Genomic DNA, 16,919 nt, shown 5'->3' with positions numbered 1-16,919 from the left:
TACTTATTAAAAAGAGTAACCATGACCCTGACCAATGCTAGAGCTTACGATCCACTAAGAATGAACTTTCTCTGTTACAAAATTAACCTTAATCATTCTTTTTTCATGAGTGATTACCAACTATAATACACATAGTTCTATACCAAAGCTCCATTTTATTCCAAATGACATCATGAGTATTTTGGTCAATAATGACTAAGATTAAATAGTAATCTCTTTCAAAAGATATGTGCCCATTTGCTATATGCTTACCATAGTTAATATTGCATGTTAATTGATTACTCTTACTAATATTTATTTGTGTCTACTAAATGTCTGGTGTTCTTCTAGTACCAGCGATTCTGCAGGAAACACAAATAAAGACAAAATCCCCTACATTCAAGAGCATACTTTTTATTTGAGGAAACAAAAAGCAAACAGAATAAATAAGGGAATATATAAATTTTTAAATATCAATAGGAAGTAAGGGGAAAAATATTAAAAGAGAGAAAGGGATATGAAATTTGAGGGAGGGACAATGCAATAGGCAGTGTAGTGGTCCTTCACAGATACCCATGCCTTAATCCCTAGACAGTTAATGGGATTTTAAAAAAGGGAATTTTCATTAAAGTGAATGTCATGTTTCATGGTAAAGGAGTATTAAAGTTAAAGGTGGAATTAAATTCCTCAATCAGCTGAGGAAGATTAAATAGGAAGATTACTCTGAACTACATATGTGGGCCCCCATGTGATCCCTTAATAATCAAAAAGGGGCACAAGAGAGTCAATGTCAGAGTCAGCGAGCATTGTGGAGATACATGCTGCTGCCTAGAAAGTGGAGGAAGGGGAAGCCAGGAAGCCCAGAAATTGGAAAATCAGAGCTGTCAACTGTCCCTTGTAGTCTACAAAGAGGAATGCAGCCCTGCTGACACTTTGATTTTCAGTCAATAAAAGGCTCTTGACTGCCAGAACTTTAAGCTAACACTTGCATTGTTTTAGGCCACTAAGTTTATGGTATGTTTTTACAGAAGCAATAGACTACTATTACTGCATGGAGTTATAGATGGAATGGTCAGCAAAGTCATAATAAGACGACTTTAAAAAAGATTTGAAAGAGGTAGAAGAGATATTCAGAAATGTGTCTCAGAAGGGACATTTAGGTATGTTTTACAGAAGCAATAGACTGCTATTACTGTGTGAAGTTATAGATGGAATGGTCAGCAAAGTCATAACAAGATGACTTTAAAAAAAGATTTGAAAGAGGTAGAAGAGATATTCAGAAATGTGTCTCAGAAGGGACATTTCTGAGAGGGAAAAAGAGCATTCACAGTCATAGTATATGAAGAAAACTGTCATAGGAGATGAGAGGAAAAAGTAGGAAGGTAAAGATTGTGTGAGGACTTTCCTCTGAGGATTGCGGACAGCCTTTGAGGGCCTCAGAAGACAGGAGCCAGGCTTATGCTCTGGTCTCACCCCTACAGCCATGCTGCTGAGAACAGACTGGTGCTCAGGGCTCCTTTGGAACACAGTTCTCAGCCAGTAAAGAATGGAACCATCCACCCACTTTTCTACTCCCAAGCCCGAAGGATATATTGTGCTGGTACGAATTTCTAGAATTTGTGCAGAAGCAAATTATTCACCTTTATTCCAGTGACAACCCACAAAAAATGTTTTCTTCTTCCAGGACATCATTAGAAAGGGATAAATGAGGCCTGCACTTTGCCTCTCCACGTATTCTAAATTAAGAGGAAGATGGGTTGAGAATAGATGGAGAAAGGGGTCTAGTGAAGGAATAAACTATCATGCAAAGATTATGGGAGAAAGATGAAAATGTAAATGAATTATTAAATGTATTCATAGGGTTATGGGGAGAAAGCATCTGTCCCCTCATTACAAAAAAATGAAAGAAAATGAATTTCACTACTTTCTTATTACAATTCCCAGGTAATGAAATAAAAGCAAAGCTATCTCAAAATAATTAATGCCATGTAAATTACAAAACTGAGTTAAGGCACATATAGGAACAAAATATCATCGGGTTGCATCAAGAAATTGATAAAAGGAAAACAGAGAACTGCTATTCTAGGTCAAGCATTTATACTCGAATAAATCAAAATAAAACAAAACAGAAAGTGTCTTCTCTCTGACCTCCTTTACCTTCTAGTCTAGTGGAAGATGGTAGACTGGCAAGAAAGCATAACAGTGTAATAAAATGTTCTACGTGCTGTGATTGAATTATAATTAGGGTATAGTTTTTTTCTTATGCTATAGTTATTATAAATGGCTTTATACAAAAAAGATGATAGAAGAATCTCAAAAAATGAGTGGGTCCATCAGCTAAACAGCATTCAATAGAGAAAGAGAATGAGTGAGAGTGAGAAGTTTGGAATAGTATAGGGAGCTCAGTTACATTGGAGTAGATGGGATAACTGGATCCTAAGTGTTCCCAGGTTTGAATTTCAAATAGCAACCTCTTAAAAGCCCTGATGGTATGTGGATGATTGGGGCTAAACGATTTCTTCTTGATGTTTCTCAATTCTTATTCTACGTAATAACTCTGTGAATTGTATTATACAAATGATCCTTCAAAAACTTGGCCTTTTTTCTAATTGAGACATCTTTCAATATATTTATTCATAAGAAATATTATGATGGGCAGGCCATAGACAACGGGTCAGGCTATCGATTCTGACATTACCACTATCACCTAGGGCTTAGGTAAGTCAATCCTCATGATTCATACAGTAGTTGAATTTATGAAAATTTAAAAAGCCAAAACAGTTCATGGTTATCATGGTTATATACATAATATACACATGGTTATATACATAATATATAATTATATATATATATAATATATATATTCATGGCTTTATATATATATATAAAGAGAGAAGGGAGAGAGATCTGTGAATATATATGTGTGTATAATGTATATTTATCTATATTATCTGTATAAATATAGATATGTAGAGATAGATATAATCTGTACATAAATATACATATATATATATATGTGGTTTCAGATAATAGTGATTAACTTTTTTAACTACATTAAGATCCAGGAGGACCAATGAAATGAGCGTGAAATAGTGCAGAAAGTTCCAATATGTAGTTGAATACCTGACTGCCATCAATTAGATCCCAGTAGAAGCCTCCTTTGCTGTTCCTTCCTTCTGTGCTATGCCTTTGGCCTCTGTCTGCTCTTCTTGCATGCTGAAAGTTATGTGCTTTCCTGCTTTCCCTTCAATCCTCTTTCCTCAGTTATCCCAGGGTGGCCTCTTTCACTTCTCTGGAATTTCAGTAAGACTTCCCCTAGAAAGGACTTCTGACCACCACCTTCAAAGTCATTCAGATTCATTTTCATTCATTGATTATCATCTGCAACTAGCTTATTTGTCTTGTGGTCTATTCCCTGAACATGCACACCCATCATTAAAATGCACATTCCATTCCACGAGAGAAATATGTGCAGAGACTGTTATCATCCCAGCTGGAAATAAATGACACTTTAATTGGGAATTTGAGATGAGTGTTACAAAAGGAATCCCTAATTCTTGTTTTCCTTCCAATCTCCTGCCAAGTGGCCTAAGATAAGCAGAAGCAGTAAATCTGAGAGCAGTCTAGAAAAGTATAGAAAATATATCTTTATGGCAAATGGGAGAGTGTTCACTACTCACCCCTAAAACCTAATAACAGTGTGTAATATAGAGTTTACAGGGAAAAAAATGTTGGGTGAATGAAACACTCAAGTGTACAAGTGGTGACTGAATCTCTTATTCTTGTCTCAACCTGCAATTCATTCCTCATTTCAAGAAATAAGCAAAATATATCCTCATTATATTTGTTGTTTTAGTTTGCCAGAGCTGCTATGACAAATACAAAAAAAATGGCTTGGCTTACACAAGATTTTATTGACTCACAGTTTGGGAGCCATAAGATCAAAATCAAGAAGTTGACAAAGCGATTTTTTTTTAATTTAATATTTTAATTATACTATACATTTTAGTATATAGTATTGCATATTTTTACTTCAAAATAACCTTACATTATCAATAGGGTATTTTGTCCAATCTTTAGAAAATAAGTTGAGTCCCATAAAGATTGAGGGGCTTGTAGACAGGATGGAGATGAACGCAGAGGGAGAATAAATTCCCTAATCGACTATAGCCCTTTGATATATTTTAAACCTATGTCTCTCTCAGTAATATATTTCTATTAATATTGACACGAAAAATATGACTGGATAATATCTTATTCCTCCTCGAGTTGTCTTGACCATGAATGATAGAAAATTAACCAGCTACAAAATTTTCAAGTCATACAAAGTTTATGACTATATTTATCAACATTTCCCAATAAAAATTTGTTTCAGAATTATATCAAGTTCATTGTTGAAGAGTATTTATACTATCCTAAAAATATGAGTCCCCTCCCAAAAATATAGATAAATATATGGATATAGATAGGTATAAATACTGATAAAGCTGATTTAGATACAGATATAGATACATGCATATTTAGGCTTCAGCTTCTTTCACACAATGCATTCTCTATTTCTTTAGATAAAAATACCAAGAGATAGATAAGGTTGGACACCTGTACTTAAAAGTATTACTAGAAACAGAAGACAAAGTAGCATTTTCTTCTGCTGGCTGTACTTTACTATGGAAACACATGTTAGCCCAGTACTTTGAAAACATCATTCTTCCTTAAAATCGTGTGTTTTTTTTCCCCCTGCCTAACTGTTAAGTAGTTAATAAACAATTAGTAGCCTTGAGGAGAGACCCATCTTGAAAATAAGATTTTCTTCCTAGTCTTTGTCAATTAACCACAATATTTATAAATTCCCTTCTTACATTGAACATTGTTGTCTGTCTGATCCCCCAGATTTCTACTTTAAAAAACTCTACACATTTCATTTTTCATTTCTTTGGGGCAGTGTTTCCAAAACGCAGCGCCAGATATGAGGGAAGCACAAAGTGGCCATCAGTGGAGATTTTTCTTTTGAACAAATAAGCTACACTTCCCCCTTCCTAAATTCTAACATGCTATCTTTCAGTTGGGTAATATTATATACAAAGGAGGCCTGAAAGTAGCCGAAATGCCAGCCATCATATGGGGATGGAGCCAGAAAGCCGGGCAGCGTGTGTCTTGTTGAGCATGGGATCTTGACAGTTGCAACGCATCACTGGAAAAAATATACCTTCTCTTAAATCAGTGTGATAATAGCTATTTTCTTCACTTTCTAGTTGCTTTATATAGTAAAATAGATCGTGCTTTCTTCACACACACAATATATAGTAAAATAGATTGTGAAGAAATCACAATCTATTTTACTATATATTGGATCACAAAAGATGGCTTTGTTCGGCAGATAACTTTTGTGTGTGCATTTACACATTGAAAATGGACTAGAATCGAGTAAAGGAAGACCTTGTTCAACAACAGAGCAAAAAAGCATACAGATGAGTCAAACCGAGGCATTTACATAGAACAGGAGCATTATAAAGCAGATAGTGGAAATCATATAATAGATGGGAATTATTGGTTGTGAATTTTGTGCAATATATGTGTGTTGTTGGTTGACATTATCTTTGCTATTCAAATATGCTACTTTATTTAAGAAATGACACTTAAAAAGCCTCATGGTCCTAAAGACAAATGCCCAGCCTTCTCTCCTTAAAACAATTGGCTATAGATTGGAATTTGGCATAAAATTTTTTCATGATTTTACTTACAAGAAATCTGAAAAGTTTTAGTTATTCCATTGCGAATAGATGTAAATGTAAATTTGTTCTACAAGTTGGGCATAAGGGCAGAAAATATGAATGTGTTAAGTATATATACATACATATTGTAAGATTCATGATTGTGAATTTATATGTTTATGCATTCATTCATTCATCAGTCAGTCAATCAGTTGATCCATCAGTTGGTCAATTCCTACTTATTTTCAGTAGCACTGCCATAAATGCTGGGATATTTTGGTAACAAGAGAGTTGAATTATGTGCAATGGCAAGGCTTAGTGAGATTTATGTGAAAAATCTGTGGCTAGCATAATTAAGGAATATCCTAAGAGACAGAATAAAATACATGAAAAATATCTAATGTTTTTTTTTTTAATAAGGAACTAGTAGATTTATCCCAGAAAATAAAGAAAAGAATGAAAAATAAAACAACAATCACTGGAAACTGCATGCTCAGGGTAACAACTTAAATTTTTGGTATATGGTTTTTCATCCATATTTTCAAATAAGCAAAAATTATTTTCCTCAAGGATAGGCTCATGCTGGAGAGATTGTGTCTGTCTTTCTTGACTTAATGAATTGTGACCATCTTTCAAAGCTCATACCTTATTCCTCACTGCTGCACAGCATTTTATTGTATGGCGGTTACAATAGTGTATTTAATTACATCCTAAACATTCAGCTCATTTGGGTGTTTCACATTTTAGAAAGCACATACATTTTGTTAGTATGTCTATGCAAATGAATTTAGAAGGAATCAGTTTCTGGTTGCAGACTATTTTACTTAAAAAAAAAAACACAATGGTTTTTATATTTGTCCTTTATTATATATTTTTTTTCACTTAAGGTGTTATTAGAACAGCTTTGCCGAACATGGACAGGGAAGTCAAGGAACAATACCAAGTACTCATCCAAGCCAAGGATATGGGCGGACAACTGGGAGGATTAGCTGGAACCACAATAGTCAACATCACCCTCACTGATGTCAATGACAATCCACCTCGATTCCCCAAAAGTATGTCTTTCTTTTAAGCATAAATTAGTCCACCTTTACTTTTAGCCCTTAAAATGTCCTTGAATGTGATAGGAACTCTAATAATTTTCTAGACACTTTTGATGTTTAGGAAGCAGAAGCTAATGGATAAAGATTGAAATGTCTTCAAATATGAAAATTTCCAACAGAAACATGCACAATATTATTGTCATAGAAAATAATATACATGAGCCAGTATTTACACAAGGAGTCTATGTCATCAATACCTATTAAAGTAAAATATTCACAATAGGTTGGGATCCTACTCTAATTTTTATTGACAGAAAAGTAATATTCACGTGCATATTCGGATGTAACTTAAGTCTTCATATTTCTAATATGTATGCCACCTATTCTTTTGTATATCATAAATTAGCATAAGAATCCCTTGCCTGCTTTTTAGTGATTACATCTATTATACTATTTTAATGTCAATATCAGATATCACAGCAATGCTATTTATGTTACTTTAGTTCTGGCTAGTTATTTCATTTTAGCTTTGTCATAGGTGAAAATTGTTACAGTTTCTAGGATAACAGAATGATTCACACCTGTATTGTTTCTGTAACTTCTTGTTTCATTTAAAAATGGAGTACTTCTCACTTGTGTATCATCTAGTTTTGCTTTGCAGTATTTCGTTTTACTCGATTTCTGGTACATTTTTAAGGATTATATCAGTGTTCCTAGGACTTAGAATCCAGGAGCAGAACGTATCCATTATTGGTGTGATTAAATTGCTAGGTACAAGTTGCAGGATCAGTTTTAAAAACCAAAGCAAAATTATTTTCCTTCTCTTTAAGGAACATTTCTGAGTACACCTATTAAAAGACGTTAACACAGAATATATTTAACTAAATAAATACTTTGTTCCTTTAGTTGTATTTTCATTATATTTTTTTCTTGAGAAACACCTCTGTCATTTTTTCCTTTAAAATAATCAACCCATGTTTTCTTTTTTGAAATGTTTTAATTAGTGATGAGAAAGCCCAATAGCCAAGTATTATAAGAGTGTCAATTAGAAATCATTATACTTTAGTAAATGGAATATATGTGACAAATAGGTATTAGATAATGTTATGATTAATAATACTGAGAGTCTTAGATTAACACTTTCCCTTACTTTGCTATTCAAGGAAAGTGAAAGAAAATATAAATAAATAAATACCAAAAAGTAAAGGAAATAATGCATTTGATTCTCTGGCATATTACACTGATAATGTTCCCAGCTTTGAAAGTACTCCCTATATTTATTACTTAACTATGGTCAGTTTAAATGCTAGTTGAAGAGGATAATTTGGGAGATTACTCTGCTTGTATTTAAAAAGTAGCAGTGTGAACACAGGCCTCATTTTGGGTTTCATAGTCATAGAAAACACTCAATCTAGAGGATGGGAAGGCGCAGGAATAATATCTAGATAGTGTTTCTCATAACAAAGGTGGTAGTGTTGGAACTCTACTGAGGCTTTCCAGATAAGGGGCACAAAACCCTAACCAGAAGAAAAACGCAGCTCTTGTGAATTTGGATGTAGGGTGGATTGCAATGGATTAGGCAGGGACTTGGCCAAATAAGTTGGCATTCAAGTAACTGCAAATGTTTCATTGGTAGAGAATTTGGAAGAGGCTTAGGAACCAAGAGGGTATGCTCAGGTCCTATTGAAATAGAAGTTCAAGTCCAGAGCTTGCTTACCTGCTAGTAGAAAGAGAATCTGAACCAGTAATAGGTTTATTCAAGATATCTTTGAGGCTGAATCTGGACATTTTCTTCATTATGGGTAAGTATATCAGAACTGCTAGGAAAGATTGTGGTTGATAAGGAAACCAGAACTATTAGAGTATCAACATGTTACATCAGGAACTTTATCTTTGTTAGCTTATTTTTCATAACAGCACTCTGAGATAGAAATTTTCCCACAGTTTGCTGTTAAGAAAAGAGATCAAGGTTAAATGAGTTGTCCAAAATGATGAAATTAAATGGCAATTTTTTTTACTGTTTAGTTCAAATACTTTCTAGTCGAATGTAATAATAAAAAGGAAAAGGCATTCTTTTAGTTTACCTGCTACCCTAAACCATATTGTTTTAGAGCACATCCTCAAGAAATCACATGGCATACTTTTAATTGTGCCCATTTATAGAAAGGAAAATGAGAGGGCAGGAAATAATACATCAAGTATTTCAAACTAGAGTATCTGCATGTGGGATATATTTTGAAACATGAGAGTGAAGAGTGTTTTCACATTTTGCATGAATAAAAAATAATTTCCATGAAATTGTACTTGTCTTTGTGTCAAGCCCTTTTTATTGTACCGTCATCTTGAATTATATCCTTCATAGGTAAAGATAGAAAACATTTAAAAACAAAAAAGCCATCTCCTTAGAAGACTGCTCATTTTTTACAGGAATACTTCTCATGTGGAGCGATTAAACCTCAAACATGATAGAAAATTACAAACTGAAATAGTAGCCTTTTAAATGTAAAAGTCAAGGTAACATATACCCCATAGAAAAATAACAAAAAATGAATTCCCCACAGCTTAGGCATATTTGTCCATGCCCATTAAGCAATGATGCTAAAGAAATTTTTCTTCAGATGAAATTCACAGGCTACATATTTCTTTGTTTAAAGATGCATAAGATATTACCTTAAAACTTACTGAACACCCATTTCCTTCTATACATTTGTTACATGTGAAAATTCACATGACGCATGCATGCACATGATACATGAGTAAGCAGTCTGATGTTTTATTGCTTCTGCGAAATAAATGGTTCCTGAGATGTCAGACCATCCTACCAATTTGTCATGATGATGGTGAAATGAAATTAATAACTTACTGTGTCAAGCATTACACAAAGTGATTTGCTTATATATTCTTATTTTATCCACATGAAGACATACAGTAGTACCACAATTTTAGAAATAAATTGCAAAAGCTATACCATTAAGAAAACGTAAGTTAACTTGTCCAAGAACACTCAACCACTCAAGAACTCATCTTACGCAGTAACATCAGAACTTTTTACCATTTTTCCTCTTGAGGTGAATTGCACTTGACCCCTGTGCTTGGCCCAAAAGGACCCACAGTTTATTTTTTTAAAAGCCAGATCCATTACAATATGTAACTGGTTACAATTTTCCTTGCAATCAATATAAACCCAGTCAAATCCAGGTGGGGCCACACCCACCTGACGCATGCTCATACCTGGAGAATGGTCAGCTTCTAGGATTCAGTCTTCTTGTTAATACCATAGAATAAGTCATTCTGAATAAAGAGCTAAAGGATAATTGATCAAGACAAAAGACTCTGTCTGTATCCTCAGACTCTGTCAGGCTCCTGACATTTGATTGTCATAGCAATGACTGAGATTAACCACCATGCCATGCAAGTGCCCGGATGCATGTAAAAAGATACACATACACATGTTCATTTTAGCTTTATAAAGATCTGTTAAAGCTAGAATCCCAGAATCATTAAACCCCATCAGAGAAGAAATGCTTTATAGCCTTCAAGCCCAGAGAAGATACTCTGGAAGATACTCCATGATAGTGCCTGATTATGAAGAGGGTTTCCCTCTGTTTCCTTCTAAAACAATTTTTGTTATTAGTGGGGATTGATTTACATAGATCTGTTACCTCTCAATGTACCTGGAGATTCTGGCTTCAGACCTGCTGCTACCTGCACACTGGGTAACTGAATACACCCCCTAGCATATGCCTAAACAATTTCCTCTGAGGACAAATCAAAGGCCAAATTGATGCTTTTATCACTCTCTCCAAAGTGAATGGGTTGGAAGGGGAAATGGTGGCAATTATTTTGAAGGAACTGTCAGGAAGCATGGCTGAAATCAAGAGTCTTCTGTAAAGTCCATCAATATTTAAGTGAGAACAATTATTTCAGGTTTTTTTTTAAACACTTGAGGAGCGGAGGGTGAGTGGGCCCATTCAATCTATAAGTTTAAAAGTTTATAGCATCTAACTTAATGATGTATGTTTGACTAAAAATGCAAATTAGGCTTTTCCTTATTTGGAACCAAGTGGTGGTTATTAATAGTACAGACAAATAAAAATTTAATGATAGTTTAATATGTTAATGGCATAAATTCATGTTTGTTTAAGCTTCCCAAATTTACTACTGGAGCTGATTTGCCATCATTTTCATACATATTTTAATGCCCACAATTCAATTTCTATTAACAGTTAAGTATTTTCCAATGGATACTCCTTTTCTAGATGACTTTTAGGAAGATGCTTCTGTTGTGGATATCTCTGGGATATGAAGTGAATGTAATTTTCAGAAATAGTGTATTACATGTTATGTATATATTTTTTCCAAATTATGAGATATTTTATGTAACCTTGTAGGTCAATGCCCCCCAAATATTAATAAAGCAAATAGAAATAAATAGACTTTTAATGTTAAATATATATATTGATATCTCTCTCACTTGTGTCAAAATGTCTAAATAATACATAAAATGAAGCTGCAAATTCTAAGAGATTGAAAAGATCACACAAAGCACTTCTATTCAGGCACTACATGATCTCATAAACATTGTTGGCATGAATGATAGAAATTCAATCATCATATTTCTGTTCTTAAAAAATAAACCAAAATGCATTATAAAACTAGCTCCTTACTAATTGTAACATACACCTCTAGTTTAATCCCCCAACTTCTGTTTGCGTCAATGAAATAATTAAGAAATAACTATTTCCTGAAAATAACTCATAAAAATGTTAATCTGGGTTTTACTGTCCAGTAGTTCTCACAGTGGTCTTCAAATTGCATTTGCCTTAAGAACCCTTGGGATCTTAGGCTGCAGTGAAGCATATTCTGTTTCAAATGATACAATAGCTTTGGACTAAAAATCTACATTTTAAATAAGTGTTTCAAGACATCCTGATGTCTGTGGTTTTCAGAGCGCAATTTAAAAATCACTGGTTTACTGTTGAAACAGCATGTGTTGATTCTTCAGGGAGGTATTCTCATTATTCATTAAATAGAGATAATGAGTTAATTATTTTGTATCTCATGAGAATTGTGTTTAATTCTTGCAAAACTCTATTCCTAAATACTCTATTCCTGAATATTTAAACCTATTTTTTTTGTAAACTTAAGTATTTTGAAAACAAAAATTTCTCAAACACAAATATGCAGTCATATATCGTACTTGAAGTCCTTCAGAGAGCTATGGATGTTAGGTACAGATACTTTGTGCCTAACCCTGAACTGAATGCAGTTAGAACATATCATCACTGAAAAGGTCTGTACTCAAATTCTTTAAGAGGTGAGGGATAATACCTTTCATTAGACTGTATGTAGGCAGATGCAAACAAATGAAAAGCAATAAACAAAGTGTAAATAGTCTATCATTACTATTATTATCACTATTAACATCACATTATAACAGTTTTGTAAATGAGAACATGCACTTTTGCATCTTTTTAAAGTGGTACTGAAAATTTTTGATACCATATTTGACCCTTTTCCACACGTGGCAAAGGACAAGAAATTGAGGCAAGATTACTCTGTGGCCCCATTTGGATGCTGAGAACTCAGCTTATGAGCTACAGCATCTATGGATCTTGAAGAATTCTGACTCTAGCTTTAAGTTACTTTCCTGATTCATATTAACTAAATTTTCAAATTGAAGTGATGTTAAATATATTTTCCCCAATCTTTCCAGTGTTATACAAAATAATATAAATATTTGAAGACTACTGGACTATTTAAAGACTATTTCAATAAACATAGAGAATACTTTAAGTTAAATCTATGCACTTTCCAGCTCATATAGGTGGCACTGGATTTTTTTTTAATTAACATATCGGACAGGTGGCTTGAATGTGCTGACATTGTGTAATCAACAATCTAAACGTGAAGCTTTACTTAGGGTAAAAGAAAACGTGTGTATTCATAAACAGACTAGCAAAATAGAACATAAGAAAACCTAAATGAGTAAGCTGCCCCATTCCTCACTACCAAGCCTTCCCACCAAGACAGTAGAAATATGGTCTTGTGACACTTTCTTGTCAACCAGAGCAAGGCAGATGCCAGCAACAGAGCTTAGGAGATTCAGTTAATATGAAAATCTTTAGACCTCTGGCTGCAGTTCATATATATTTCTTATTAATTGCACAGGTTTACAAGTACTCAATCTGCTTTTTTGTTGTTGTTTGCTGTTTATTTTTAATCAGCACATAGACTTTTGTCAATTCCAAGATTTTCCTAGGTGTTATACTGGCCACTTCTCTTTAAAGAAGATGATGCTGATAGTAACAGCTGACATTTATTAAACATTAGCTATGCAAAAGCATTACTAATGAAAACAGCATTCAATATCAACTTTTTAAATTATTGGTAATAGACTCTATTGAGATAAATATAAAATAGAAGACACCAAGCAGGAAAAAAAAAATTTGTCTAAAGCTCACCAAATAGGAAGAGACGGAGCTAGAAATTTTACATTAATGTGTGCAATGCAATAGAATGTAACCTGGTAACACATTACAGCCCCAGTTTTCAAATGTTCATGTGCATGAAAATATATATTACTGTGTTCTTCACCAGAATTGAGTAGGTAGGTACCCGCAGTCCCTGTGCATTTGGGACTTTCAATCGGCTCGTCTCCACTAGTCAACGTCTAGTGGAAAGTCAACGTCTTAAAGTCACTGTATTCTTATGTCTGCTAGGCGATTTATAGAGTAGAAAGAACCTATGGTTTGGACAAGGTCCTTAATGGAAACTTAGTTTTATCATTTAGTTACTAAACTCTTATCGCTTCATGTTTTATCAATAAATTAAGATGTTAAATAGGGTGACAATATAGTTTTGGATTGCCTGAGACAATTCCAGTTTAAATTTGTGGCCCCCAAATTAATCACTAATAGTGCTTCCTTTTGCTCTCAAAAGTTCCCTGTATGGGTGGTAAATTTTGCATCCATCTTAATGATAATGCATAGAGCTGCTGGGAGAATTAAATGAACTGAAATAATTGAAGTGTCTAGCAGTAAATGTGTTTTGTTTTGTTGTTCCTCTTCTTCCTCCCATTTTCTTCTCTCCCCTCTCTTTCTACCTCTTTATCCCCATATCTACTCTGTAGTTCTCCAGATAGAGTTTGTCATACCTCTTTCCTGTGTTTTCCCTTTGTACCCTCTGCCTCTGTTTTATCAACATTCCCATTTAATGTGAATTCAAATGTGAGTTGAAGAAATGACTCTAGAAGTAGCTTATGCTTACCTTTCTAGTTGGTCTTATCACCAGAAAAAAAAATTAAAAATCATAGGTTAGATTGCTTGCCTTTTATGCACATGGGGAAATGTATCTGAAAATTACTAATTGCATTGAAATCACTGGGTTGATTTAAATGAGCAAGCTCTGACTCTCATTTCAAAACACAGTTGCATGATAAACTAACCAATAAATTCTCTATTTGTTTGAGATTTAACAAATTTTTACCTCGGACCTCTCTTTTATGGACAAGTGGAAGAACAAAACTTTACAGATGTGAAATCTTATGCTTCTATCAAAGTAATGGCCAAGCTGTAGGCCTTAACTTTCTTTAATCCTCAAGTTATCTATCCAGCTATCCACTGATTTTGTCCTAAATGTTACCAAAATAAAGACGTTTATGATGTCTTTGCATAACTACAATTTGAAGACTATACTGAGAGTTAAGAATATATGTTCTGATTGTTCATTTCATCATCCTCTTTTTGTTAGAAGGCTTTAGTTTATAAAGATTCCCACTATTTTTATATACGTATAAATATGCACTTGTATATACTTGTGATTAAGTCTGGTAAGTTAAAATTAAGTGAGATACACTCACTCTTCTCAAATAGCCAACAATCCACTGACTAAGGCAAATATTTAGATACAAAAATAAAAAACACTACATAATTCCAAAAACAGAAATATGTTAAAAATAAATATTGGCATAAATAGGAGAGAGAAAAATCTATCTAGGATTGTTAGGAAAAGATTCAAGAAGAAGGTAACATTTGAGAAGAAATTTAATGGAATATATAATAGGAATTTAGCAGATTGAAGATGAGAGGAGGATATTCCGAGGAGAGAGAAGAGCTTTAGCAAAGTCTTGGAAGCCTAGTGAGCTAACATTTTAGGGGACATCTTCTGGGTCCCATAGTGTGGGTCCTATATTGGGTCCTATGCTGCCCTATAAGTGAACATGAAACTGAAGAAGTAGGTGAATTGCAGAGTGACCCAATGTTGAGAGGTAAGCATGCACTTAGGTTTGTGTGTATGTGTCCTCAAAGGTACACATAGGTATATACTTTTGAGTAGATAGTAGGCACAGTATATTTATATGTTATAAAAACAGATCAGATAATGTGTCAAAGATGAAGTAGAGAGGTGATGGGAAATAGACTTAAGGCAGTTGTTCGGATTAAATAAGCAGAGATAGAATCAAGAGATGTTTCAGTAGCAGAATGTAAGGGCTCTATTATTTACTGGATTCAAGGATAAGTCAAGTAAGTAATGAACACATGCAGAGACAATTTCAGTAGGAAGATAGGTCTTTCTTTTGATATGCGTAACTTGTTTGGAGATGAGCAGGAGCTATAGAAAATATAAGGATTCTGAAAAGGCGAGTTGAAGCCAAGGAAGGATTTCTCTTAGAAATCAACATAGAAGTGACAGATGAGATCTAGAGTATGGATAATATTCATCAGAGTCTAAAGAAAGACATACATCTATTTAAGTTAAAGGTATAAGAAGAAAATTCTGAAGGGAGAATGAACAAAATTAGAAGAGAAACTCAAATATAACTACCTAAGACCTTTAACCCATGGATTTTGACACTTCATCATTGATGGTAAAGCATCCTAAATCTATCCTTTATTTCAAATAGTTTGCATGTTTTTATTTTATGTTTATCTTATTGGTCTAGGCAAATATATAGGCAAGGAAATTGGACTTCTCAAGTATTTCTTTATGAAAGGTAAGCAGAATATATGCAATACTAAAAATGGAGGAAATGTAAAAAAAAAAAAGGTACATAAGCAGTTTATTTTATTAACAAAATACTTGGTGCAAAAATGTATCATTCAACGAATACCATTTCATTGACCGCAAGTTGTTTTGAGATGTAATTGCAATAAAAGACATTGTTTTTTTATCTCCATAAAAGGGCTGAACGTTTTTATTCTTTTCCCTCAAGCTGTTCAGTGTATACTGGAGAGATTTCAGTTAATTGGCTTTTATAGTACCTTGAATAAAAACAGGGATAGACATAAGACAAAAGTGATATATAAATGTATAAGAAGGGCACTCAAATCATTATACAGCAGATTTGTGAAGGTTTTGAAAGAAATAATGTTCACATTTACGAAACCTGGAATAATAGCCAGGAGGCAGAGCAAATATGCACCAGCATATTGAAATCATTGCAAAACGTGATGGATTATTTAAAGAGTTATGCATAGAATTGTGAAAAATGGAAATGCAAAAACGTGAGAAAAATTTAGGCTGCTCCTGAAAGGTTGACTGGCAGAATCTGTCCAAACAGAAATGAAGAGTAAAATTGGCAAGAGTAACCATTTAAACAAAAACAACAAAATAAGAAAGACATATGGAATATTCAAATAATAGTACACAGACCATGGCAGAAAATATAAACCATTGTGTACATGCTTGATATATGAAAGCATGACAAACATCCATAAATCAAGTTTGTAGATCAATTAATGGGATGTTATTGAAAAAGTCAGAGCAGCTAGAAGAAACCAAAGTATTATGTGGAAATAGATCATTGCAAAATTCTATGCTCTCCATACTCCTCCTATACTGCTCCAAGAGAAAATCCATGAAAAATCAGATTGGAGTCAATAAATATTCCCAACTGAATTTCAGTTACATTTTCAGGGTCTTAGTTTATGAGGTGCTCATAATATAATTAAAAGGTACTTGTTTATTTATAATTTATAAGAAAACTTCTAGCAGTACTTGTGTTATTTTCTTTTAAAGTTATTGGGTAATAATGTTCAGAATTATCAATCATACTTTGCCCATGTAATCAAAAGTTACATGGACAAAGACAACTAAAAAAATGCTTTAAATATTTAATGGAGGATTTAAAAGAATATTAAATACACTCTATAAAATGGATTAACAATGGAAAGTTATTGATGCA

General features: G+C 33.5%; 1 protein-coding gene across 2 annotated transcripts in view; it reads left to right on the top strand.

The window, feature by feature from the left end:
- The window catches only part of CDH12 (cadherin 12), a 368,770-nt gene that overhangs the window by 244,820 nt on the left and 107,031 nt on the right, over positions 1-16,919 (top strand). For both annotated transcript variants that reach the window (XM_077115124.1, XM_077115123.1), the window contains one exon: positions 6,578-6,745. In XM_077115124.1, the coding sequence (XP_076971239.1) occupies positions 6,578-6,745 (168 nt within the window). The remainder of the gene's footprint in view (positions 1-6,577; positions 6,746-16,919) is intronic.

The sequence above is a fragment of the Tamandua tetradactyla genome, chromosome 9 (assembly GCF_023851605.1).
Source record: "Tamandua tetradactyla isolate mTamTet1 chromosome 9, mTamTet1.pri, whole genome shotgun sequence".
In the NCBI taxonomy this organism is placed as follows: Eukaryota; Metazoa; Chordata; class Mammalia; order Pilosa; family Myrmecophagidae; genus Tamandua; species Tamandua tetradactyla.
Note: the sequence above shows the minus strand (reverse complement) of the source record. Positions and strands in the feature narration are given on the sequence as shown.